This window comes from Protopterus annectens, chromosome 13.part0, assembly GCF_019279795.1.
Source record: "Protopterus annectens isolate FY-2018-M chromosome 13.part0, PAN1.0, whole genome shotgun sequence".
Taxonomy (NCBI): Eukaryota; Metazoa; Chordata; order Ceratodontiformes; family Protopteridae; genus Protopterus; species Protopterus annectens.
The window spans coordinates 83,765,085-83,792,060 of NC_056747.1; the positions used below are offsets into that span (position 1 = coordinate 83,765,085).

The window sequence follows — 26,976 nt, forward strand, 5'->3', positions numbered from 1 at the left end:
ATAGCAAATGTCCTGAGATTACAGGACAAAACTATATCCTAAATTTCTTTAATAGTTGCATAAAGCAGTTATTTTATATATGAAACTTCTATGTTATGTGAAGTAGCATAAGCAATTCAAATGTTACTAGAATAAGCTTTTAATTGTGCAAAAAAGTACAGTTCTGTACTATGCACGGCTGTAGATATGTTTTGTCATGGAAAATCTGACATTTCTACAGAACATGTCCCAATCTGGGCATTTGAAAAAAGTGGCAACCCAAGAATGCAGATTATTCGTGGAGCTGTAGGCAACAGGAAGTACTGGGTCATACAGTATTCCAGACAAAATCATTGCTATATATATATATATATATATATATAAAATATATATAAATATACATATATATATATATATATATACATATATATATATATATATATATATATAAATACATATTTGATATATATATATATATATATATATATATCCTGAAATGTGTGTTGGGATGGTTGGGATGTTGGGAGAGAGAGAGACGAGGTATTCATGTTTACAAATTAATTAGTTTCCTTTGCTGACCTGTTATTTTTTTCTAACTTCCACTCGTCGCCATTGTGAAATATGAAGAGTTAAGGGAAGGAAAAGTCCAATCGCAACTGCACTTCAGACAAAAGGGAGGGCTTGGTTTTTGTACAAGTGAGCTCTGTGTGCATTTTAGTCGTAGTTCGTAGTAAACCATTAATCCCAAGGGACACTGCCATTGTTGGCTTCCAGCAGGACAGAGTTAAGACATGTACACCATAACAACTTGCATTTAGTGTCTAGGAAAGCGATGTTTCTTAAGTTTGTTTTTCCTAAACTTAGCGGTAGTTCAACAAGTACAGTATACGCTGAAAAAGAATCAAAAGCAAAGCCCAAAATAAAATCTAAGTAACCAGACGTATATAAAATGATCGAAGCGGGACATACCTGAGAAAAGACCAGACCGCTACAGTCTCCACATAAGGTAAATGTTTCAAACGGAATTTTACTAGTCCGTGAGTCTTTTGTTTTCTCTTGACGAATTTCTACGTCGCGTATACTTTAGTAGAGGCTACAGCTTAAAACAACTGCGCGAGTCCAAATTAGAAACCAACGCAAAGCTGAAGAAAATTAAGTTAAAAGTGCACGTGCGAGTTTATAGGGCGAGTAAATGAAGCTTTTAATAAATGAAACAGGTGTATTCATCAAAGCCCGGAGAGAGGCAGATGGTTCTAGCTCTCTTTGGTATCTCAAGTCAGATGTCTCTGATTTTGCTTCAGATTTTTTTATACTCATACGTTTGGCACAGTGGTTGTTAAAAAACGAAATAACCGACTGTTAAGAGGTGTTTATTCTTTGCACAGTATGCGCGTGTAGTCAGGAACTTTTTGAGTGAATAACAGCAATGTGTAACATATGATTTTGGCTTTTATGACTTATAATACAAAACAGACAAAAAATAATACTAGCTGAATAATTTACTGTTAAGAGATGTTTATTCTTCAGACAGTATGCTTGTGTAGAATTTTTTTCTTATTTCAGGAGATGGAGATCTTTGAGTGAATAATACTAAATATAAAAAGTGTCCGTGACTTGAGACCATTACATTTTGGCTTTTGTGACTGATAAATGGGTTTAGAAGCTGATATGTCATTAGGTGGCTGCCAGTCATTCTTGAGTTATGACCGCCAGGCGTTCTTGTGTGGGTTGGGTTTCCTCTCAGTAAGGTGTAGGACCTGTACTTTCACTTATATTATTATTATTTTTTTAATAAAGACTGACAAAAGACAAGTAATTGAAGAAAACTCTTAAATTTGGGCAAGGAAATTGACCATGTGCCAAGTTTTCAAGTGTCTGGAAAAGAGTGGATTGCTCTCTGTGGGTGAAAGGGTGTAGCTGCTTCACATGGAATATATTTATTTTGGGATCTTGTTCATGAGGGAAGGTAGAGAGGATTGGGAAACTGACCAGCTGATTGTACAGTGCTAGTAGTACATTGGCTGCTACACCAAGTTTGTGGTGAAGTGGTAGCTGAATCATAATAAAGCTGTCAGTTTTCCAGGTATTCTGTGCCCCAGGCATACAGTCGCTTGCTGATATAACTTGAGTTTGAGTTGATTTACTCAAATATAACAACTTAAGGTGGCAGTTGCTTGTGTAATGTTACTAGCATCACACTGGAGTGAGGTCATAGTACTTGCATACTGGTAATTTGGGGGTGGTCCAAGATTAGTGCATCTTGGAAGAAGGAATGAGACCAGTATTAGATTATCTGTGAGCGACTGCTGTTTGTCAAAGGTGCAGCAGCTTTGCCATGTGAATAATACAGTAAGAAGGGTGTGGGGTGGAGGGGAGTTTGCTCTCTAAAAAAATATATGTTTCTTTGTGTCGCATTTGCCCCTAATATGACAAACTGAAGTACATATGGTATGAGACAGTGTTACTCTTATTTACTAGATCTTATAGCCTAGCAACTTTGGTGTGAGATTGGATAGGCTGAGGAGGTGTAGTGGACCCATGTCCTCATCTTCACTACCTGTGATCATGAACTTTGGTTATTGACAGAAAAGATGAAACTGCCTATACAATGCAGCTGGATTTAAATTCTGTGATAGTGCGCTGATTGGCAGAAACTGTGTATAGAGACACTGCTCCTCCAAGTTAAGGAGTCCAGTGAAATGGTTTGAGTATGTAGCCAACATGCCACCAGGAATTCTGCCCTTGTAGGAGCATCAGAATTGGCTTATTGGAGAGGAGGCCTTGGGGAAGATCCAAGATACCCTGGAGGGATTACATTTTTCAACTTGCCTGTGAATATCTGGAGATGCCTGGGTGCTTTTGTGGATGATAGGGAAGTCTAGTCTGCCCTTGCTTAACTTGCTGCTGTGGTGTCCTTTATCAGCTTAGAGTATAGATCGACAAAGTTTTGGTTGGTTGCATGTACAGTAATTCCTACTTGTCTTTATCAAGTGTTAAACACCTGCATATGGGTTCACAGCCAATAACTCTACTGCCTTAATGTCAGGATTTATGTACTTAACATTTGTTAATCAGTAAAGTATGCTAGTCTGTAGACCCTTTTTAGCCACAAGCTACAAGGACTCGGATATTATACATATGCGCTCACACATAACAGACACAGGTGTAAATATATATACATGTATGTATACACATATATACAGTGGATATAAAAAGTTTACACACCCCTGTTAAAATGCCATTTTTTTGTGATATATAAAAAATGAGACCACCATAAATCATTTCAAAACTTTTCCCACCTTTAATGTGACCTATAACCTGTACAATTCAATTGAAAAACAAACAAATCCTGTTAGGGGAAAAATATAAAAATAATGGTTGCATAAGTGTGCACACCCCTAAAACTAATACTTTGTTGAAGCACCTTCTGCTTTAATTATAGCACTCAAGTCTTTTTGGGTAGGGATCTATAAGCAATTCAATTGACTTGGCAATATTTGCCCACTCTTCCTTGCAAAAGAGCTCCAAATATGTCAGATTGCGAGGACATCTCTTGTGCACAGCCCTCTTTAGGTCACCCAGCGTATTTTCTGTTGAATTTAGGTCTGAGCTCTGGCTGGGGCATTCCAAAAATTTAATTTTCTTCTGGTGAAGCCATTCTTTTATTGATTTAGATGTATGCTTGGGGTCATTGTTGTGTTGAAAGGTGAAATTCCTCTTCATCTTCAGCATTCTAGCAGATGCCTGAAGGTTTTGGGGTCGAAAGTGACTGGTGTTTGAATAGTTCATAATTCCTTCCACCTTGACTAAAGTCTCAGTTCCAGCTGGAAAAGCAACCCCAAAGCATGATACTGCCACCACCATGCTTCACCGTGGGGATGGTATGCTTTTGGTGATGCAAAATGTTGTTTTGTGCCAAACGTACCTTTTGGAATTGTGACCAAAAAGTTCAACCTTGTAGAAGAAATCAAACCACTACTCCACGGCTTCTCAATTAAATAAAAATTCCAAATATTAAGCTCTTATTAGAAATTTCTTAAAACAAAAAAAGTTCATGAATATTTTCAAGATTCACGTAGTCAGCAGTTAAGACAAGCTGAATGCTTGTAGAAACATAAATTAACAGTCTGAAAAACACGCAAACCCTTCAGTTCTAAGTGATTACAGATGGCGTTCTTAAAAACTCCTCGCAAAAGGCTTAACCTGCAATGGTTAAACCGTTGTTTCCAAATCCTTAAAACGGAAAAAGTGCAACTGTAGAGGTATACCAGTTCGCTTCCAATATTGAACCTCTCGGTTTGCTTCCATTGCTACTGAAACTCCCGGTTAACAATGGAAAACATTCTCACCGTAGCACAAGAAAATACCAAAACTGCAAAACTGAAGTAAGCCACAAGTGTAGAGTACCAAGCTGAAGACACAAATATGTTGTCCCAAATAACATTCGATAAGCGCTTTCGGTAAAACCTTCATCATATCTTTTCTTGTGCTACAGTGAGAATTTTTTCCATTGTTAACCGAGAGTTTCAGTAGCACTGGAAGCAAACCGAGAGGTTCAATATTGGAAGCGAACTGGTATACCTCTGCAGTTGCACTTTTTCCGTTTTAAGGATTTGGAAACAATGGTTTAACCATTGCAGGTTAAGCCTTTTGCGAGTAGTTTTTAAGAACGCCATCTGTAATCACTTAGAACTGAAGGGTTTATGTGTTTTTCAGACTGTTAATTTATGTTTCTACAAGCATTCAGCTTGTGTTAACTGCTGACTACGTGAATCTTGAAAATATTCATGAACTTTTTTCGTTTTAATAAATTTCTAATAAGAGCTTAATATTTGGAATTTTTATTTAATTGAGAAGCCGTGGAGTAGTGGTTTGATTTCTTCTACATTTTTGTGTTATACTTACCGCTACCTTAATAGTGAGTTTTTACATTTTTTCTAATAAAAGTTCAACCTTGGTCTCATCAGACCATAACACATTTTCCCACATGCTTTTGGAGACGATGTATTGTTTTGCAAATTTCAGCCAGGCTTGGATGTTTTTCTGTGTAAGAAAAGGCTTCCGTCTTGCAGTCCTACCCCATAGCCCAGACATATGGAGAATAAGGGAGATTGTTGTCACAAGTACTACACAACCAGTACTTGCCAGAAATTCCTACAGCTCCTTTAGTGTTCCTGTAGGTCTCTTGGCAGCCTCCCTCACCAGTTTTCGTCTCATCTATTCATCAATTTTGGAGAGATGTCCAGTTCTTTGCAATGTCACTGTTGTCCCATATTTTCTCCACTTTTTGATGACTGTCTTCACTGTGTTCCATGGTATATCCAATAACTGTGGAAATTGTTTTGCACCCTTCTCCTGACTGATAACTTTCAACAGTGAGATCCCTTAGATGCTTTGTAAGCTCTCTGCGAACCATGGCTTTTGCTGTAGCAGGCAACTGAGTAAATGTCAGGAAAATTCTACTAGGACAGCTAAACTTTATTTGAGGTTAATCAGTCTCTTTAATTGATGGCAGGTGTGTACCCAAGAAGACTGAATGCTGTAATTAAATCAAAAGGTGCTTCAACAAAGTATTAGTTTAATGATGTGCACACTTATGCAACCAGCTTATTGTATGTTTTTTATTTTTTATATTTTTTCCCTTAACAGATTTGTTTTTCAATTGAATTGTACAGATTATAGGTCACATTAAAGGTGGGAAAAGTTTTGAAATTATTTATTGTAGTGTCATTTTTTTATATCACAAAAACCTGGCATTGTAACAGGGGTATGTAAACTTTTTATATCCACTGTATGTGTATGTATGTGCATATATGGATCCCCTTCTAATACTCAAACAGCCATATCATTGAATTTCATTTTCTCGAGACTAAAATCGTGAAAATGAAATTCCGGAATGGCAAATTTTTCCCAACATGCCCTTTTCTACACTGTAGTGCGATCCTGGAGTTACTCCATTATGTTTCGTTGAAGTTTGGCCAAGTGTTTACTTGCCCTGGGAAAAATTATCAATTCAGGTATTTGCTTTTGCGATTTTCGAGAGTGGGTGGAGAAGAGTGTCAGGAGTGATTTGTGACAGACGAGTACCTGTAAGAGTGAAAGGGAAGGTCTACAAGAGGGTAGTGAGACCAGCTATGTTATATGGGTTGGAGACAGTGGCATTGACAAAAAGGCAGGAGTTTGAGCTGGATGTGGCAGAATTAAAGATGTTAAGATTTGCACTGGGTGTGACGAGGGTGGACATGATTAGGAATAAGTATATTAGAGGGTCAGCCCAGGTTGGAAGGTTTGGAGACAAAGCCAGAGAGGCACGATTACGTTGGTTTGGACATGTGCTGAGGAGGGATGCTGAGTATATTGGGAAAAAGATGCTAAGGATGAAGCTACCAGGTAACAGGAAAAGAGGAAGGCCTAAGATAACGTTTATGGATGTGGTGAGAGAGGACATGCAGGTGGTTGGTGTGACAGAGCAAGATGCAGAGGACAGGAAGAAATGGAAACAGGTGATCTGCTGTGACGACCCCTAACTGGAACAGCCGAAAGAAGAAGATGATGATGATGATGATGATCTCACAAAAATGCAATTTGATAATATGGCCATTCGAGTATTAGAAGTAGATCTGCATATATAGACCTACACACATATACACAAACATAATTATGTGTATGTATGTGTATATAAACAATCTAGTGTAGCTAGTTAACAAGCAAATGTTTGAAGGGGATGAAACTGATGTACTTGGAGAAAATTTACACAAAGGGAAAACATGATGCAGACTTCACACAGGCAGTGGCCAGAAGTAAGGATCGAACTCTGGACATTGGAGCTATGCGGCATAAAATTTAACCCAAGAGCCAGTTTGTTGTCCAATGCATTCTTTGAAGTGTTTTGGTGTAAAAGTCTAATCTTCTGCAATTATAATAATAATAATGTCTTGATCAGAGAGTTTTGAGAAAATGTATTGCTTAATGTAAAATTCTTTATTGTTAAATGTTTTTCTGTGCTACTGTAGCACATTAGATCCTAGACCTTTAGTTTATTGTTTTAATATACCATAGTGTGAGCCTGAAGTGTGTAGTTTTCATATTCTCATAGCTCCTCTGACAGCTAGAGGAAACTACTTATTTCTTGGGTGATTCTAGTGGTCAAATGAATACTCTCATTTCATCCTATTAGTGTACTATTTATCCAATATTCATGTGTTCTGTAGGAGCAAGGAATCTTGCCTGAAGTGAAAAGGGGAACTTGTTATAAGCTGAAAAAAAAGTAAAATGAGTATGTAAACGCAGTGGCACAATTAAATAGTAACTGTGTTCAGTGCCTATGTTAACCACTGTTGTCTTTGTTTTTTTAAGCCCAAAGCTTGATTTTTATTCATTTATTTATTTATTTTTTATTTTTATTTATGACATGATGGTATGTACTTCTGAAGTTTTAATTTTGCATATTATATAGTACTCTTTTATTTCTTTTTGTGTAATGTTTAAAGAGTGTACTTTAAGACCTTCTGTACTGCTCAGATTCTACTGCTTTATTGTCTACATTTAGTAATTAATGCTAGCAGTCCATTGTGACTTTCCATGTTTATATGGAGACCCATGTCATTCATTCTTGCCTGTGCTATAGACTCCTGAAGGTTGCTGGGATACATATCCTAGGGAAATGAAACATTACCTTGGACAAGTTGAATTATTAATCACATTTAAAATGTAGACATATTAATTTACACCAGCCTCAACCAATCTTGGGTAGGGAAGGGTATTCTCTTTAAGAAGTCATGCAATATTTCTTGCATATCTTGCTTTTATTATCTTTGATATGTACTTAAAATTTAAATCAACAAAGAGAAGGAAGAACAACTTTAAACAGCCACAGCCTGTACTAGTAGTGGCAGAAGGCTATACCGTTAATGGCATATCCTTTTGAATATCTTTTTTAAGTGACTTTGTAGAGAGTCTGGATGTGATGCACAAGAATTTGCAACAAGGTTCATGACATGAGACAGTACAAAAAAAAAGTTAAAAGAGAGGTTTGGTGATGTTGAAGGAATGATCAGAATATGATAGTATGAATTAATTCGAGAGACATTCAAAGTAATAATATGCTTGGGGAACAAACGCTCCTGAGATCAATAACATTTAGAAAGTAAACAGCGGCAAGAGGAAAGGGCACTTTGTAGTGGTCTAACATAGACTAAACGTAAACTTCGTAATTTGAGAAAGCAGAAGGAAGAGTGACATAATACATAGTGGAAATCTACGACATCTAGGATAGAATGAGTAGTTCTGAAGGTCCATCTCTAAAGGGATAGAAAGAAAAATGGTGCAGTTATTGTTTCCAAAAACACATGAAGGTAATGTGAAGATTGTCATGTATGTGTATATGTATATCTCTGAGGAAGACAGGGGGGGGGGGTACAAAAAAAAATTCAGTGCAGTTTACTGCATTAATAAGGATGTGAGTTGCAGATATGCTGTAACCTGTTGATTTGATTCTGGTTCCTATAGCTGTCAATTGCATGCCTTGGGATTCTCAGTAAGATACAAGGGACAAACACAGGTATCAGCCTTGTTTCAGTGCCTGTGTTTGTCACTTGTATTTTACTTATTTTTTCTGTGGGTTCTGTTCATCCACTGTTGATCTGTTTTTTTTTTATTTCTTCATTCTCAGTAAGATGTCTAACTAGACTACAACTCCTAGATCAACCTTGCAAACTTGTACCTGTGTCTGTCACATCACGTTACCTAGTTAAAAAACAAAACAAGCAAAAAAAAACCTAAAAATTCAGTAAATAAAACTTTCTAGTTCATCAGGAAAAACAGAAAAACAGAAGCATTTAAGAGGGTTGCAGCTGTGTGAAAATTACAAAAAGAACAACTTGAGTAAGGGACAGAATGCAAGTCTGGAACAGTGTATATATTTTTATATCCAGAGTATGGTATTGCTTGGGTGGCCTTCATGATGAAGCTGAGTTGACTGAGGTTCAACATCACACGAGGCTGGCACAGAGCAGTTTGTATAGGGTTGGGAGCTAAGGGGAAGGCTTTTATATTTTGAGGATCTGTTTTTCCAGTACATGGGCATCATAATGGTTCTAATTTTCCATCTGCATCTTTGTTTCTGTTAAGATTACAAGGAAACAAAATCACAAACTTACATATTTCAAGTGAGGAGCTGTAGCACAATCTCTGGAAAGTATATTTAAGCAACTTAGAATGTCTGCGACTTTATATGGAACTATGTATTTGTTGGCAGTCTTTTTTAAGTTATTTAACAGAATGAAATATCACAGTCGTTTCATGATGTTTATAGCTAAAGAATTGACTGAAATGTTATTTATATATGCAGTCATGCCAGCTGTCTTGATGCCCTCCACTGACGACAGGACCATGTCCCATGGCCCTTATAATCAATTCTTTGACACTATTTATTTATCTTTTCTTGACCAAGTTAGCCCCACCAGGCTAGTGCCATCTTTACTGGGGAGACCTGAGGTGGTATTTAGATTACTTGGGGAAATTTTACCAGGACATCAGGAAACTTCCCCTGCTCTTTTCAGTAGGTGCCATACCTTTCAACTGTCCATATTTTTGCTGAATGTCCAGATTTTTGCCTCATATTTTGGTCATTCCCCATAAAATTCACTGTTTAAAGTCACTAAATAATGGCAGACATTTGAGTTTCAGGCTTCATATCCTTCAGAAAATACATGTGAATGCAAAACCTGTTATTCTAGCAACTTTCTAAGTTTGTAAGAGTAATATTTAAAATACCCCATCCCCATTATTTTTGGCTGTATCAGAGGTATGATATTAGATGTTATGGGATCTTTTACTGAGCTACCACCAGTTCAAACAGATGGGGCTTCCATATAACATCTCATCTGAAGGATGATACGGTTAGGAGCGCAGTACTACCTTATGCTGCACTGCAGTTGCCAGCAATCCATCTAAGGGTGTGGGAGTGGAACTCACAACCTTCTGCACTAAAGGTGAGTGTGCTATCTGTTGAGTCACTGACACTGCCAGTACCATTCGCCCGCTAACTTTGCATAGGTACATGTTTTCAGAGATGACCCAAATGTACTGTCTGAGTAAACTGACTTGCTCAAGAGTTCCACTGTTGCAGCTAGAACTTGAGTTTATTGGACCCAAGACAACATAATGAAGCTTGTTGAAGGAATCAGACCCAAGATTACATAACAAAGATGGTTGGAAGCTTATAGCCTTTACCATTTGAGTTGATCTGCCGGACTTCTTTCCCATACTGTCTCCCTCCTGTTTTAGAACATGACATGTAGTAAATCCAGCCTCCTGTACTCCAGTGGTCAGTGCACACACTGTTTCGGCCTCAGAAGAATTGTTTTAAAGAAATGTGTATGCTGAATAAAAGATCTCTTTTATTTTTGCCCCTGTAAATAAACCCAGGTTTTGAAATCTACATAACTGGCTTTTGGACTTGTTTCTACTGCGTGCTTATCAAAGTTACTACTTTACAGGGCCAAATCCATGGAGTAGAGGGATAAAGTGTTGACTGTGGCACAAGCAACGTGAGTATGATTAGCAGTTTGGGTTCCTTTAGCGGCTGGCTGAATAGGGTGGGAATGAGTAGATACAGCCAGCTCACCCTTCCTGGGGGGAGGGAAGAGAGAGAGGGAGGCAGTTCTGGCTCGCCACACAGGTGACACCTTGTGGGAGAACTGGGTGTTAAATCAACTAGAGTCCTAGCCTACTGTATCCAGTGATTTTACACTGTAAATTGAGGGGAACTCGACATGTGGAGGTACACTTGACCTCATAAGACAGCAGTAGCAGAGATCAGAAGAACTGGTGAGGTGGGAAAGGGGGTGCTCCCAAGGGAAAAGATAGACCACATGGCATGAGCTGCAAACTGGCCTGCTCCCTACCACCCACCATTTACTTGGGGAATACATATGGCTGATTGTGACTTCCAGGCAGGAATGAGTGTGCTGTAGAGCTCTTTCCTATTCCTGGAATGCCTAGATCTTGCCACCTTCACCCTGAGCAAATGAGCCAATTGGGTGCAATTAAATGAGCTGTTGGGTGAGGTTCTGCATGAAAAGGAACTTTTATTCTTTATTTATTGGCATTTTTTACCAGGAAAGTCTGCCTGAACAGTGCCTCTTTCTATCAGAGACCCAGGGAGAAAAGCTTCCTTACAGACATCGTGGACATCATTTACATTGTTTCATCATTTACAGTCAAGTTTCATTCATTAGCAACAGTTCTATTATTCAGATATTGTTGACATCAGTTACATCGTTTACAGACAGCTTTGATTAAAAATAACAGTTACATGGGTTGTATATGAATATATATTTTTTAAATACAAGGGAGGTATATTGCATTCATTGAAGGTTGGGAGTCGAGCTGGCACCTCGGCACCCGTAAAAAATCTACTGCCAATCATTAGCGGACCGGAGTTACGTTGTGGCGACCACTAACCGGGAAAAGCCGAAAGATGTGTGTGTGTGAAATATAAGGGAGGTATATGCATATCATCACCATGCATAGATCGGCAAGTTTTTGTTAAGAATATTTGTTACAGACTTGTCCAAAAGTCTGGGACACAGGAAGATAAGATAAAGAGTTAGAGCAGCCCGTAGAAAGGAAGGATGGGAGGAGGCACAAGGATGACAAAGGAGATGAGATGATAGAGGAGGGTATAGTTCTGATAACAGTAAATTAAGTTTTGTGTAGCAGAGATTTATGATACAAACTCCTATAGCTGTAGTGGTAATAGTTTAACCAGGGGTGGTGCAGGTGCAAAGCCTTTTATCTATCGGGTGTTGCTTCAGTTGGCATTTGAAGTCTTTCAGTTTGCAGACTTAAGTGCAATGGGACTCCATATAAGAAAGAAAAAAAGAATACTATTATACAATCTGCACACACTTTTGAATGTGTGTGTGTGTGTGTCACATATATGGGACTTACAATGATTAAATGTATTTTGTGTCATTTAGACAACATTTGATTATTCTAAACTAAAACGTAAATTCTCGGGAGGCACAATCTCTGCAACAACTTCTGAAGTCATACAACACACAAAAACAACCCCCTAATATAATAATGCTTATGTAGGGACAAGCCCTTACATCTCTGACTTGTAAATATAAGTATTCCAAGGTCTCAAAACTCAAAGAAGACAGGGGTGGAAAACAAAAATAAAACTCTTCTTCACCTCATTCTTGGACTGCACAGTGCAAGTCATGTGATCTAGGCAGTCCTGATTTAGTGAAACATCAACTACAGTTGTGGCATTTCTGTTTCAGTGTTCTGAGACGAGCTGTTCCAGGCTGTGAGTTCGTGCATAATACGTACATAATTATGAGGCAGAATCCCATAAGGCACTAATCTTATTGGGACAAGGTTTTTCATCTCAAAGCTTACTTAAGTTGCATAACAACACTAGATATGTGCATGTTGGGTTAAGAAAGAAAAAGTATAAAAAGCACAAATGACTATAAAAGAACAGACACTTATTGTAAATTTAATAAAATTAGTAAGTGTGATGAAGTCTGTGATTTATTGAAAGATGAAAGCACTCACTCGTTTTTTAAATTTGTAATAAAAACGTCCATTCTTTTATAACCATTTGTATTTCTTATTATACAATGACTGACCATTAACATTCCAAAAGGTGCACACTAATTGGTCAGCTCAACCAGCGTGCCTCTGTTGTAAGTCCGAGCATATACCAATAGAAAAAAGTCTGGTTGCCCATTAATATATGCTATTAAAATTTTACTTTTCTTTCATTTTTTTTTTTTTTTTAAAATAAACTTACAAAAACTGGAGACATAAAACGAACAGGAGAGACAGGACAGAGACAAATACAAGGATAATTAAGTATTTTATACAAAACTAGAAAAACATACATAATTATCCTTATATTTTTTCTGTCGTGTCTCTCCCGTTCATTTGAAATCTCCAGATTTCATTGTTTTTCAGATTTCAGATGTTTTTCCCCCTTTTTTAACTATCTCAAGTGAGCAGTGATGGTGAAGGAAGAGCAACATTAATCACTGTGAGGATATTAGATATTTTTGTCTGTGGTAGCATGACTGGCTGAAGTTTTGTAAGTAGTTGTAAATTACCCTGTGTTACATATGCCAGCATGACTAGCTATAATTTTGTGTTTAAGTTTGTGTCTTTTGATTGTCACTGTGATTTATGCAAGATGTTTGAATGTCAAGCAGTGTTCTTCTGGCTGACCAAACGTACATTTTTTTAAAGAGAATTCTGAATGTACGTTATGCCAGAGTCAGCTGACCTAGATGTAATGTCATAGTGTGCCAGAGCTGGGAGGATAGAATCTTCACTGCAACTGTTTCTTTAGTTTTCAAAGTCTGATATGAGAGAGTATGATTCTCATAACAGCTTCCTGTTACTTTTAAAAAGTCTGCTATAAAAAGCAGGTTCTGAATCAGTCATTCAGTTGTTTTCCAGAGTTGTTTAACAGTAATAGTCCAGTTGTTTCCAGAGTAGTTGTTCCAGTCCAGTCTATGAGGACAGACACCCCCCTGGAGTGTGGACATAATTCCTCATCTTGTCTTACAGAAGTAAGAGTATAATCTTGCCTTGCTGAGTTATTTACATTAGGTAGGGACAGTTAATCTTCAGATAGTCAGGGAACTACAGCTAGTTAGTTTTCTAAAATCAGTGTGAGATCTGTCCTACAGTATTACTTTCATATTTCTTGTGTGTGAAACACCGTTGTTTATTGGAATAAGTTATTCAGTATTTACATGTTTTAAATTCTTTTATTTATTATTAAATGTTTTAATGCATTTCATTGTGGCTGGTTATTTAGTGAAATATTTTTAATAACTTGAGGTTTATTGTAATAACACCAGAACCACTCTGAAAAGCTTTACTGCGCAGGGTTCATGCTACCATTTGTTTCAATGTATATTTTACCCAATGTAATTGAACACCTCGTTTGAATGGTATTGTGGTATTTGACTGGTGGCAGCCATTACCTTGCAATTTGGGCAAAGAAACACAAATCTCTGTCAGTCTTTCTCAAGAGTATGTGCATGTGTGAATATTATACTTTTAAGAGTGAGTGTGTCAGATATCTAGAACTGGGACACAGTGCTCTGCAGTGGTTAGTATGGAGACTGTATAGTCCAGTCCCAGGTTTGGAACCTGTTCCTGGTGTACTCTTAGGGTAAGTTATGTATTTCTATCCCTGCTTTTAGTGACACTCCTACAGAGACAGTGGTGAGAATTGAGACTCCTTGGCTACTGCCTCAGGGTAAAGAGAGCTCGTCACATATTGGTGGCAGCGGTGTGGGATTTTAATTGAGCTTTAGTAGCCTTTGGGTAGTTGTCACTGAGGTGTGTACTCTCGACAGCCACGAGGTAACATACAGAGTTTCACTGTCACAACAGTTTTATTAGTTTTTAGTCAATTTAGTCAGGGACAGCAGGCAAAGATGTCAGCAGAGGATTATAGCACACTGACAAGGAACCAGTTGGCTAAGGTATGCAAAGCCAAAAGACTGGTGCATGCCATCTTGACTAAGGAAGCATTGATCTCAGCCTTAGTCGCAGCTGCAGAGCAGACCAGCAGCTCGGAGGATATCCAGTTTGGTGTTGGGGATATGCAGCCTTCCGAGACAAGACAGTTCACCTTTTTCTCAGAGGACTTAAAAATCCATCTGGAGTTAAAAAGACTCGAACTGGAGGCCGAAGAAAGGGAGAAGCAGTGTCGGTATGAACTGTGGTGTTTGCGGAGACTGAAGAGAGGCTGCAACTGGAAGCCAAATGTTTGGAGACCAAGGAGAGACTGTGGTGTTTGGAAATGGAAGAAAATGAGAAGCAGAGGCAGTATGAAGAGGAGCTTCTAACCCTTCGACAGGGTCATGGAGGTAATTGGGAAGGGAATGACTGAACCCCAGAAGCCATAAAGGTCACTAAACTTTTTCCTCAGTATAGGGAGGGAGATGACTTTGATAGTTTTATTTATATATTTGAGAGGGTATGTAAACAGTATAATGTTGACCAAGGACTCTAGGTATGTTTCCTGACCCCCTTACTCCATGGTAGAGCTGTTAATGCAATTGCTAAACTGTCTGATATTGATTGTTTGAATTACAATAGCATAAAACAATGTTTACACTATTGTTTTAAATTAACCCCTGAAATGTACAGAAAAAAATTGTGAACATAAATGCAAGGCAGATGAAAGTTTATGTGATTATGTGACTGATTTAAGTACTTACTTTCACAGGTGGGTGACTGGGTGTCAGGTCACCATTTTTGAAGGACTGGCAGACCTTTTGGTGAGGGAACAAGCTCTCAGAACTTTACTTGAGGACATGAGGATCTGGTTGGCAGACCAAGAGTGTAACTCTGCAAATTAGTTGGGGAGAAAGGGGATCTCTACTTGTAAAGCAGGGTACCACTGCATAAGAAAGGGATACCCAATGCTGCACGTGGACATAAAGGAACCCATTTGGGGCACCCTAAACCACTCCAACAGAGTGTACCAGTAACAGCACACAGTCGGGTTCAGGGATTAGATGTTTCAAATGTAATCAGAGGGGCCATGTAACATACAAATGTCCATTGAAGTAAAGGGAGAAACAAAAGGTGAAGGAGCCAGCAAGTGGGAATGACAGAATGCCAGTGGTAAGTTGTCGGGAAACAACAGAGGTGCCAGACTATCACCAAACTTTGTATCCAATCTTAATGAATGGAAGACAGGTCACTGCTAAGAGAGACACAGCTTCTGATATAGCCATTGTGAGGCCTGCAGTGGTTAAGGAGGAGCAGTTCTTGCTTGGACAGTCCACACCAGTCAGAGCTTTGGGTGGGACCCCATTCCAAATACCTTTGACCAGGGTTCTTCTTGATTGGGAGGATGGAAAAGGTAACAAGCAGGTAGGTGTGTTTAAGGATATCCCTGCAGATGTCTTAATAGGGAATGATTTTGATAATATAGTACCTTGTGTGCATGCAGTTACATGCAGTCAAGCTTGGAGACAGGCATTTTAGGTCTGGTAGCCTGGAGAAGACCCAGACAGATCCTGTGCCTAAAGCTGGGGCTAGTGATGTGGTGATTTCAGGGAGGGAGCTACCTTGTAGCAGTGAGCCTGAAGGTGAACCACAGCTGCTGGTAGGTACTGGGGTTCCTGTAGACATGGTGACTGCAAGGACAGAGGTGAGTGGTAGTACCCAGGCTCACAGTGAGGCACCGCTGTCGGAAAGTTCTAGGCTTCCTGTGGAAGGGGAGCTGGGAGAGGTTACAAAGATAGAGTTGAGACCGGTTCAGTTTTCTGATCCTACTTTACAAGGCTTGAGTGATAGGTAGCTAAGGAGGCACCTGATGCTCAAGGAAAGAGGGAGTCTGTATACTGGAACAAAGGGTTAATATAGAGAGTGGACGGCTGAGGGAGGGCTAGGGGGTGAGGTAATATAGTAGTTTGTAGTGCCCAGAGCCTACAGTCTGGCACTTCTAGCCATAGCCCATGAAATTCCTTTTGCAGATCATATGGGTATAAAACGTACTAAGGGACAAATAATGCAGAACTTTTATTGCCCTGAGATTGCAAAGGAAGTAACAGGGTACTGCTGGCCCTGTGAGCAGTGCCAAAAGGTAGGCAAGGCAGCAGACAAGTTCACGGCTTTGTTAATGCCTTTGCCTGTGACTGAAGAGCCATTTCAGAGGGTAGCTATGGATGTCATGGGGCCTCTGAGTACTCCAAGTTCTACAGGGAAAAAGTATATCCTGGTAGTAGTAGATTATGCTACTAGTTACCTTGAGGCAGTGGCTCTGTCCTCCATTGTGGCAGAGAAAGTGGCAAATACTTTGTTAGAAATTTTCAGCAGGGTAGGTTTTCCGAGGGAGATACTGACTGAGGTGCCAGCTGTATGTCAGACCTACTGGCTTGTCTGTGGAAGCATTATGGGGTGAAGCATCTAAAAACCACCCTCTTCCATCCCCAGACTAATGGTCTTGTGCAGAGGTTACACTTTACACTAATGACTGTGCAGTGGGCATTTGCAGACCAGTTTAAAAGGGAGTGGGACAAATATTTGCCTGATTTACTGTTTGCATACAGAGAGGTACCGCAGGAATCTACAGGCTTTTCACTCTTTGAGTTGCTGTATGGGCATAGGATGAGGGGGGCCTTTAGATTTGATTCGTGATAAGTGGGAAGGTGAGTGTGAATCCCACAAAGAGTCTGTTATGGCATATGTCCTAAACTTCAGGACAAGGCTTAGGGCAGCTTATGGGTTTTGCCCAGGAGAACCTGGCAGTAGCCCAACAGCAGAAGAAGGTTTGGTATGACAGGAAGGCTTGAGTCCAAGAATATACTGTGGGGCAACAGTTTATGGTGCTCTTTCCTGTCAGACACAGTAAGTTGCAGGCAGCTTGGGAGAGACCCTTCAAAGTGGTAAGGAAAATTACTGATGTTAACTACATGGTAAACGTAGTAGGCAGGAGGCAGGGACATAAGTTGTACCATGTTAACATGATGAAACCATATCATGATAGGAAGGTCCTAGTGCTGAGTATGTGGTGGATGGCAGGAGGAGTCTGAAGGTGATCTGGTGACTGATCTCAGTGAGGCTCAGTCTGACACTTTTGTGCAGGTAAAGTATCCAGTGTCCACCACTGCACCCAATCGTATCAGGGCATGTCTGGATTACTGAACCTCTATCTATTTTTGTGGAAGGTAAACTTAAATCTTTGTTACCTCTTGCCCCTTCGGTACTTAAGGATACTTCACATTTTCTTTCTACATTGTTTACTTCAGTATTAGGTTCTGATGTTTCAAGCTGTTTGTTGGTGACACTGGATATTAAGATGCTCTTTACGGTCATTCCCAATCTAGCTGGTATTGATCCCATTAGGATGTTTCTGACTAACCATAGTAGTTACACGCATAATATGATTACAGCGATTTGTACGTTATTGGATTTGATACTGAATAACAACATATTTTTATTTGAGAATCAACATTTTTTACAAAGATTGGGAGTGGGCATAGGTACTCCTTGCGTCAACAGTTCTGCTAATCTGGTGTTGGTGCAATGGGAAGATGAGTATATACATAATAATAATCGTTTTCATAGGTTTATTAAGCACTATATTAGATTTGTGGATGATGTTTTTGTTCTATGGGCAGGAAATGTGAATGAACTCTCTGAATTTGTTTCTTACCTACAGAATACTTCTGTCTTTCTGAAGTTTACTTTGAACTATTCATTAACATCTATTGATTTTTTAGATGTAGCCCTCTGTAAGAATGAATTTGGGGGTTTGGAGATTAGGCTGTATAGGAAATCTTGCTGGAGGAATGGTGTTTTGCACTGCTTCAGCATGCATCTTCCCTGCATTTTTTTGAATATAGTAAAGGGTCAGTCTCTGAGGGTGTCTCATTTATCTACAGACGATGCTATGTTGGGAGAAGCCTCGGACACTCTTAATGATGGCTTTTTGAGTAGGGGCTATCAATGTGGTCAAGTTAGTACTACATGTTGTGAGATGGTTCATAAAAGGAAGAGCAGAGGGGCTCCATATTTTTCAGCAAAGCCATATAATGCTCAGTGTAACCAGCCCAGACGTTTGGATGGACCACCTAGGTTTCTTTTCACCTACTCTAGTAATATTCAACATTTTTGTGATGTAGTTAGAAAAAAAATGGCCTATCCTATTAGCTGATAACAAGATAGGTTCTGTAGCCGTTGAAAGACCCTTATTTACTTTTAGTAATAATATGTCCATTAAAAGATTACTTTGTTATGGACCTAAACAGTCCACCCCATGCTATCTGTTAGGAGGGGCACCTCCCCTTGTAACAGTTGTAAGCTTGTTCTTCTATTCCCCCAAATATTCAGTTTGTTCATCCTGTCTCTGGACGTGTTTTTTCGCCCAGGACTTTAGCAACATGTAGGAGCAGTAATTCGATTTATTTAGCTACATGCCATTCTTGTGAGTGTTTCTACATGGGTAAGACCACACGTCAATTTAGGGAACGCATTCTTGAAAATGTGGGTAATACATGTAATAGTGTTTCTACCAATGCTCTAGCTAATCATGCTTTATCTTCACCAGGACATAATATTTTTAGTTTTAGAGTATTTCAACTGGTTTCTCCTAGTATTAGAAGCGGTGATCTTAATAACCAGGTTGAAATGCTTGAGTCGAAGTGGATTGTATCTGTTCAAGCGCATAAACCACCAGGATTAAATTTTGGAATTCCACTTAAGCCTGCCTTGGTTAGGAGGCAGTGACTATGATTGATTGATTATTATTGTTTTAGTAGTAGGGTTTAATGATTGGTTAGTTCTTGTTTTATATTTGATGTGTTTTGTGTGCTTTTTATTCTTTTGGTCTGATGAAGCGGTAACCCCGCAAAAGCGCTAACCTAAAGTAAAAACTTTACACACCCGTTAAAATGACATGTTTTTGTAATATTAAAAAAATGAGACCACAATAAATAATTTCAAAACTTTTCCCACCTTTAATGTGACCTATAGCTTGTACAATTCAGTTGAAAAAACAAACAAATCTGTTATGGTAAAAAAATAAAAAATGTACAATAAGCTGGTTTCATAAGTGTGCACACCCTTAAACTAGTATTTTGTTAAAGCACCTTTTGATTTAATTACAACATTCAGTTTTCTTGGGTACACACCTGCCGTCAATTAAAGAGACTCTGATTAACCCCAAATGAAGTTCAGTTGTCCTAGTAGGATTTTCCTGACATGTACTCATTTGTCTGCTACAGCAAAAGCCATAGTTCGCAGAGAGCTTACAAAGCATCAAAGGGATCTCATTGTTGAAAGGTATCAGTCAGCAGGAGGGTACAAAAAAATTTCCACAGCATTGGATATACCCTGGAACACAGTGAAGGCAGTCATCAAGAAGTGGAGAAAATATGGGACAACAGTGACATTGCAAAGAACTGGACATCCCTCCAAAATTGATGAAAAGACAAGAAGAAAACTGTTCAGGGAGGCTGCCAAGAGACCTACAGCAACACTGAAGTAGCTCCAGGAATTTCTGGCAAGAATTGGTTGTGTACTACAACAGTCTCCCATATTCTCCATATGTCTGGGGTATGAGGTAGGGTTGCAAAACGGAAGCTTTTTCTTACACAGAAAAATATCCAGGTCTGGCTAAAATTTGCAAAACAATACATCAAGTCTCCCAAAAGGATGTAGGAAAGTGTGTTATGGTCTGATGAAACCAAGGTTGAATTTTTTTGGCCACAATTTCTTAAGGTACGTTTGGCACAAAAACAACACTTTGCATACCAAAAGAACACCATCCCCACGGTGAAGCATGGTGGTGGCAGTGTCATGTTTTGGGGTTGCTTTTCTTCAGCTGGAACTGGGGCTTTAGTCAAGGTGGAGGGAATTATGAACAGTTCCAAATACCAGTCACTTTTGGCCCAAAACCTTCAGGCATCTGCTAGAAAGCTGAAGATGAAGAGGAATTTCACCTTTCAGCATGACAGTGAGCCCAAGCATACATCCAAATCAACAAAAGAATGGCTTTTTGGAATGGCCCAGCCAGAGCCCAGACCTAAATCCTATAGAAAATCTGTGGGGTGACCTGAAGAGGGCTGTGCACAAAGATGCCCTCACAATCTGACAGATTTGGAGTGCTTTTGCAAGGAAGAGTGGGCAAATATTGCCTAGTCAAGATGTGCCATGCTGATAGACTCCTACCCAAGAAGACTGAATGCTGTAATTAAATCAAAAGGTGCTTCAACAAAGTATTAGTTTAAAGGTGTGCACAATTATGCAACCAGCTTGTTGTACGTTTTTTATTTTTTATATTTTTTCTCCTCTAACAGATTTGTTTTTCAATTGAATTGTACAGATTATAGGTCACATTAAAGGTGGGAAAAGTTTTGAAATGATTTATTGTGGTCTAGTTTTTTTATATCACATAAACCTGGCATTTTAACAGGGGTGTGTAAACATTTTATATCCACTATATATCTATATATATGTATATATATATATATATATATATATATATATATATATATATATTTATATTTATATATATATATATATATATATATGTATATATATATCTATATCTATATAGATATATATATATATATATACGTGTGACATACATGTATGCATGTGCATATGTATTTAGTGTTCTTTTTCCACAAATATTAAAAAAAAAAAAAAAAAAATGTAAAGGAAATCTTTAGGCATTGGATCCAGCCGAGTTTGGCATCGTCAAGGGCAGATCATGCCTATTTAACTTGGTAGACTTTTTCAAGAATGTCAGCAAGGTATTGGACAAGGGCAGAATGGTGTGTACTGCCTACCTCAACCTGGCAAAGGCATTTAGACAAACTCTTAGATTTAGGTATAAACCCATATTACACGCATTGTGTAGCTAGGTGGCTCTCAGATAGGACCCGAGAAGTTAGGATTGGAGAGTCCACCTCTACAAAGAGCCCAGTCACTGTCAGTCTCAGGCCTGTATGCGGAGTCCACTCCTTTTTGGCATCTACTTTTTTGAAGTCAAGCCCAACATCAAGGGCCTCTGGCTAACTGAGTTTGTTGATGATTACAAACTTGGTGCAGTCATAGAATTCCCCCACAGTGCAAATATCATCCAAGAAGTGCTGACTCATACAAATAACTGGTGTGTAAACCACGGTCTGAAACTCAGTGCCAAGAAATGCATAATAGTATCCTTTGGGAAAATGGCCACCCCTGGAAATTACCTCACTGGTAGCACTTCCCTAAGAGTAGATCCAGTAGTGAGGGATTTGGGGACACATTTAGACAGCAACCTGGCCTTTCAACATCATTTATTTACAGTAGTAAGGACATCATTCTATGTTGTGCAATTTATAGGCAAGGGTATGATACTTAGATACAAGGAAGCTGTAGTTCCACTATGTTCAACCCTCATCTGACCCCTCATTGAGTGCAACACCCCCTTTGGTGTATACCTAACCAGGCACATGCAACATTTTCTACTTGGATCACTTCAAAGCCCTAACCCTTTATTCAATATCCTGTAGACTGCTAAGGGGTGATCTGTGCCTGGCATACAAGGCATCCATGGCTCGTGGTATGATGGACCTTCTGCATATCTGCAAAACTAAAAGCATTAGAAAATACTACTTTGTATAGACTAACTAGAAGATATGTATTCTGCATTTTGCTGTATGCATACTATTGTACTATCTAATTATTGTATAGTGCTTGTATTTCTGTGGAGATTTTCTCCCTGGGCCTCCACTGAAAATGGGTTTCTGGCCTAGGTGGACTTTCCCGGTAAACAAATGTAAATAAATAAATAAATAATAATATAAGGACTTAAACCTTGCTTGCAACATAAATAGGTCATGCTGGAGGGACCAGTATGTGTTTCAGAGAATATCCCTTCTTTGGAACAAGTTTCCCATCCATGGGAAGCAGATTTCTTCCCTAACCCAATTCAAGTGTAATTTGGATGGGGAATTAAAATTCACTCCTGGTGTGGCACCTATGTCCCTAATGGATAGAGGCAGCCTGTAAATGCTTGACCAGCCAAGCCCTAACATACATATACCCCCTAGAATAATCTTAAGATCCCTAAACTTTGTGTTGTAGTGTTGTCATATCCAGAAGTAACAGGTGACATTCAGTAGAGTTAACTACTAGATCTACAGAGCTAATTAGTGATTCTCCATTAGTATTCCCCTACTAATCCATGCAACAGTGTTACATAGACACCTACAGGCACACATATGCACGTATTCTGACAAACATACACAGTCACACAGATATCTTTGAATCATACAGACTGATACAGTCCCAGTCATACCTCTACACAGGCATACAGTCTCATATGCTTTATCTGCTGCTGTTTTAACTGTCCTCTTTTCGCTTCCATTAACAACAGTGAGTGAACCCCCCCCCCCCCAAAAAAAAAAAATAGCACATTCAGTCCCACTGCTCTGGTAGCATGGTAGGGCTTGTCTTTGAATCATTCTCCTTAATTATTTTGACCCAGGAGAAAGCTTCAGGGCAGACGATATTGCTAGTTTACATTAGTTGTCCCGCACAGTCCTGCATTTGCATGAACCGTTATTTGTTCACTCTATAATACCATTAGCTGTAGGCTTCATAACACTGTATTGTCTCAGCGTTTTTTGAATCGGACACTAATAATGTACTTGTCAGCCCTTCTAGACACAGGGTTGCACCGTGTATTATGCAGCTTTGAGTGCCCCACTTCCAGTATTTTAGTCTCTTCCTTCATTGAAGGTTGGGCATCGGGCTGGCACTTCGGCACCATAAAAAAATCGACTGCCAATCATTAGCGTACCGGAGTTCCGCTGTGGCGACCCCTAACCGGGAAAAGCCGAAAGAAAACAACACTGAGATGGACTTGTATGATTAAACATACTGCAACACACTGTAGAGAAATCATTGTGGGGTTCCCTTTTCTTTCTCTTTTTACATACACAGTAATGTGGCAAAGGGTATATTCTAAAATAAAATATTTTGTCTAAATTTTTTCAGGTTGCAGAAGAGCTATATAATTGTCACACAAAAAATAAACTGTTACAAATACTTTCAAACAGGGTTCTAAATGTTAGGAACAGAGCACTTTTTTTTAAATGAACTAACAGTTAAATACTGTATATTAATGAGACACATGCATATCTCAAGAGTACCATTACAGATGCATTTTTTTTTGGCTGGAGTCACCATATCAGTTTGTGAATTGCACATTCATAACTGATCAGTCGTATAATCACATGTAAGACCTGTGGCCAAGACGCAGCTTGTAAAGGCATTAATGAGAATCTGCTCGTTTAGCTATCACATCCAAGTTGTTATTATATGTCATCAAAGTACTGCTGAATCACTACTTCTGAAATGTTTATGCTGTAAAATAACTTTATGGTCAGATTTTTTTTTTTAATTTTTAAGAAGCTTGTTGACATATTAAAGTCCATAGATGTATCACAGGAAAAGCAAGTATAAGTAAACTAAGCAGGCAAAAATAAGTACATTTTTAATATGTAAACTCTAAAAGAAGGAAAGAATTATGACAGATGCATTCAGTTACTTCCAGGAAATGTGTAAAATTCAGAAAAAGTTGTGGAACAGTAGAACACATTTTAAAGATTGAATGGAATGCCTCAGGGACAATTTTGACGCAGAAATTTTCTTAAGAGTGATGGCTACATAGACCAGACATAATATAGAGGAAAAGTAAGTTATAGTAAAAAAAAAAAAAAAAAAAACATCCCTAAGAAAGACAAAGGGTGCATTTGGTAGGAAGTTTTTTGCTGTTATTCTACAAAGATCATAAATGTGGTTTGATAAACAAAAAGAGATTGGATGAACCAGGTGGTATGAGTTGAAAAGGTCTTTATAGGGTCATAATTAAATATTAGGTAGTCAGTCTACAGCCTATTATAACTTAACATCTGAATCAAACCTTGTACCTTGTAACTGTGAGGCAAAGGCTTTAACCATTATGCCAATCCTCCTCCTTTGTTACTTATTATTTTTTTTCTTGGTGCTGTTGCATGAGCATACTGATCCCTGTATGTGAACTATTTTTGTTGCAGTTACCCAAGACATTTTAATGTATAATTAGAAAAAAATCAACTGTGTCTGCTGTTTGGAGAACCAAGCCCTGAAGCTGAACAAATGAGTCAGGAATTCATTTGCAGAACATTTTTTTTAGTTTTCTATTTATGAAAATGTTGTCCATGTGGTAGGTAGTTAATACTTTTTTACTCTGTAGACTGCAGTTTTACTGTTTTGATTACAAAGTTAACTCTAATATGGTATATCTATGAACCATTTGTCATCATTGAGACTGATCAAATTCTTGATTCTGTGGTTTTGCTGTGCCCTAGACTATAGTAGGCCCATATGGTTGTATTCTGTTTCAGCATCTCATTTGAATTGGACCTTAGGAATGATAAGTAGTTCTCCCTCATTTGCTTTTGACTGTAAAGGATTTTTTCATGATGATTTATAACAATATCAGAAAGAAAACATAATGAATTTCATTGTAATACTCCAGGTGCGCACTCATTTGTTTGCATTATGTTCACATGTTCTGAGCCAAAAACAAACATGCAGAATTTCTTTTTCCCCCGCATTAGTGGACATTTTGAGAACTTACTTTCTTTTATTTTTTTCAGGACAGTACTACCTAAGTTTGTGCCAGAGAGGCCGCATAAACATGTATGAAAAGAAGGGTTATGACAGTGCCCCTATGTACAGCCCACCCAGCTACTTCAGTCCACCTACAAGTTACAGGCCATCTGGGGAAGGGTATGATTATGGGGTTTATTCTCCTCAATCTCATCAGCCAGGTTCTTATTACATTAAAGATGAACCGCAGCATTTTTATAAATGGACTTCTCCACCAGGCATCATCCGAATTCTTGGTGTCATCATTATTATACTGTGTGTTGGTATCTTTGCTTGTGTGGCATCAACCCTGGCATGGGACTCGAATTATGGCTATGGATCTGGGCTTGGAGGTGCATACTCAGGAGCTGGCTATTATGGATCGCTTGGTATGGGCAGCTATCTTGGCGGCTATGGAGGTTATGGGTATTATGGAACTTACACTAGTCCGCAAGCTGCTAAAGGATTTATGATTGCTATGGCAGCCATATGCTTTATCTTTTCATTGGCATTCTTTGTGATGAGTGTCTCCAAGTCAGAGAGCTCTCGGTCACGGAAGTTTTATTTAATCATGCTTGTGTTTTGTGCCATCCTGGCTGTCTTACAGTTGATAGCCACCATTGTGTATATCATGGGAGTGAATCCATATGCCCAAGGCAGTGGAACATACTACCAGGTACAAATTCAGACACTTTGTAGCCAGTACTATGCACCAATGGCAGGGGGAGCCTTTGTCAACCAGTATCTCTATCACTACTGTATTGTGGAACCTCAAGAAGTAAGTTGACTTTTTTCTTTATATTTTCTTTAGACAGCTATTTGAAGGTGCTTATGGCATTTATTTATTTATATCAGCTGTCTGTCTTGTCTTTATGCATATTATCTCATCTGTGGTTGTCCATACCCATTACTTTTTTAGGTGGCAAACCTGGTAATCATTTGCAAATCATTTTTGTATTGTTTGTTTATGGAAAAGGTTTGAAAGCTGGAGTTGGTTATAAATGCGCTTTTATTATTGAACTACAGGACTGTGTTACTGTTTTTAGTGCAGTGTTTAGCGTAATCCATGAACCATCCATCAGCACTGAGACTCTTTGGTTAAAGCCTTGCTTTTATACCTGTATCCTCCCCCAGTATGTAGTAGACCTTTATGCTTGCAGTCTTCTGTGGTTTGATTCCTTCCACCTCCCTTGAAGCATGTACACTGATGAATCATCAAGGTCTTCCAAATCTGCTGGCAATTGCATCCTCCTCTTAATGCTGACAAAGTGAGAGAAATAAACTGTTGCATCTCAGTGGCTGTTGGACATCATGGCAGGTAACACAAAACCTTGGAGTGATTTTTTTTTCACTTTTGACTGTCTTAAGATACCACTTTGGATGTATTTATACTGTGAGCTGCCGTGTCTTTATAATTGTAGCATATTACCAGGCAATTGTGCTGTCCCTGCCTCCTCTGTTCTGTCCAGCAGGGAAAGATAGTGGGAGTCAGTGGAGTCTGGCACATATTCTCACACTAAAGAAGGCACTAAATGAAAATGAAACTATTAGTATTTCTGGTATGTTAAAATGAATACCCATAACTTGGTGTTCTCCACATTACTCTTTCAGCTGTTTTTTATGAGTTATTCACTGTAGTTGGCTTGTGGTGTTAATTTCACATCTGTTTCATATGTAGCAAATTAAAGAATACCATTGGTTTAGTGTAATTACATGATGGATGCTAAAAGTTATTAAATAACTGTTCTTTTTTCCTGAGGAAGTCTGTATTTAGACGAAAATGCTCATTAAACTTTGTGTTCTGTTTTGAAGTTTTTTTGTTTT

General features: G+C 38.7%; 1 protein-coding gene across 1 annotated transcript in view; it reads left to right on the forward strand.

The window, feature by feature from the left end:
• The first annotated feature begins 709 nt into the window (after window positions 1-709).
• LOC122817596 (occludin-like) overlaps window positions 710-26,976 on the forward strand; it is a 617,143-nt gene continuing 590,876 nt past the window's right edge. The window contains exons 1-2 of the mRNA XM_044090634.1: window positions 710-985; window positions 25,161-25,930. Coding sequence (XP_043946569.1) covers window positions 25,202-25,930 — 729 coding nt within the window. The 5' untranslated portion in view covers window positions 710-985; window positions 25,161-25,201. The remainder of the gene's footprint in view (window positions 986-25,160; window positions 25,931-26,976) is intronic.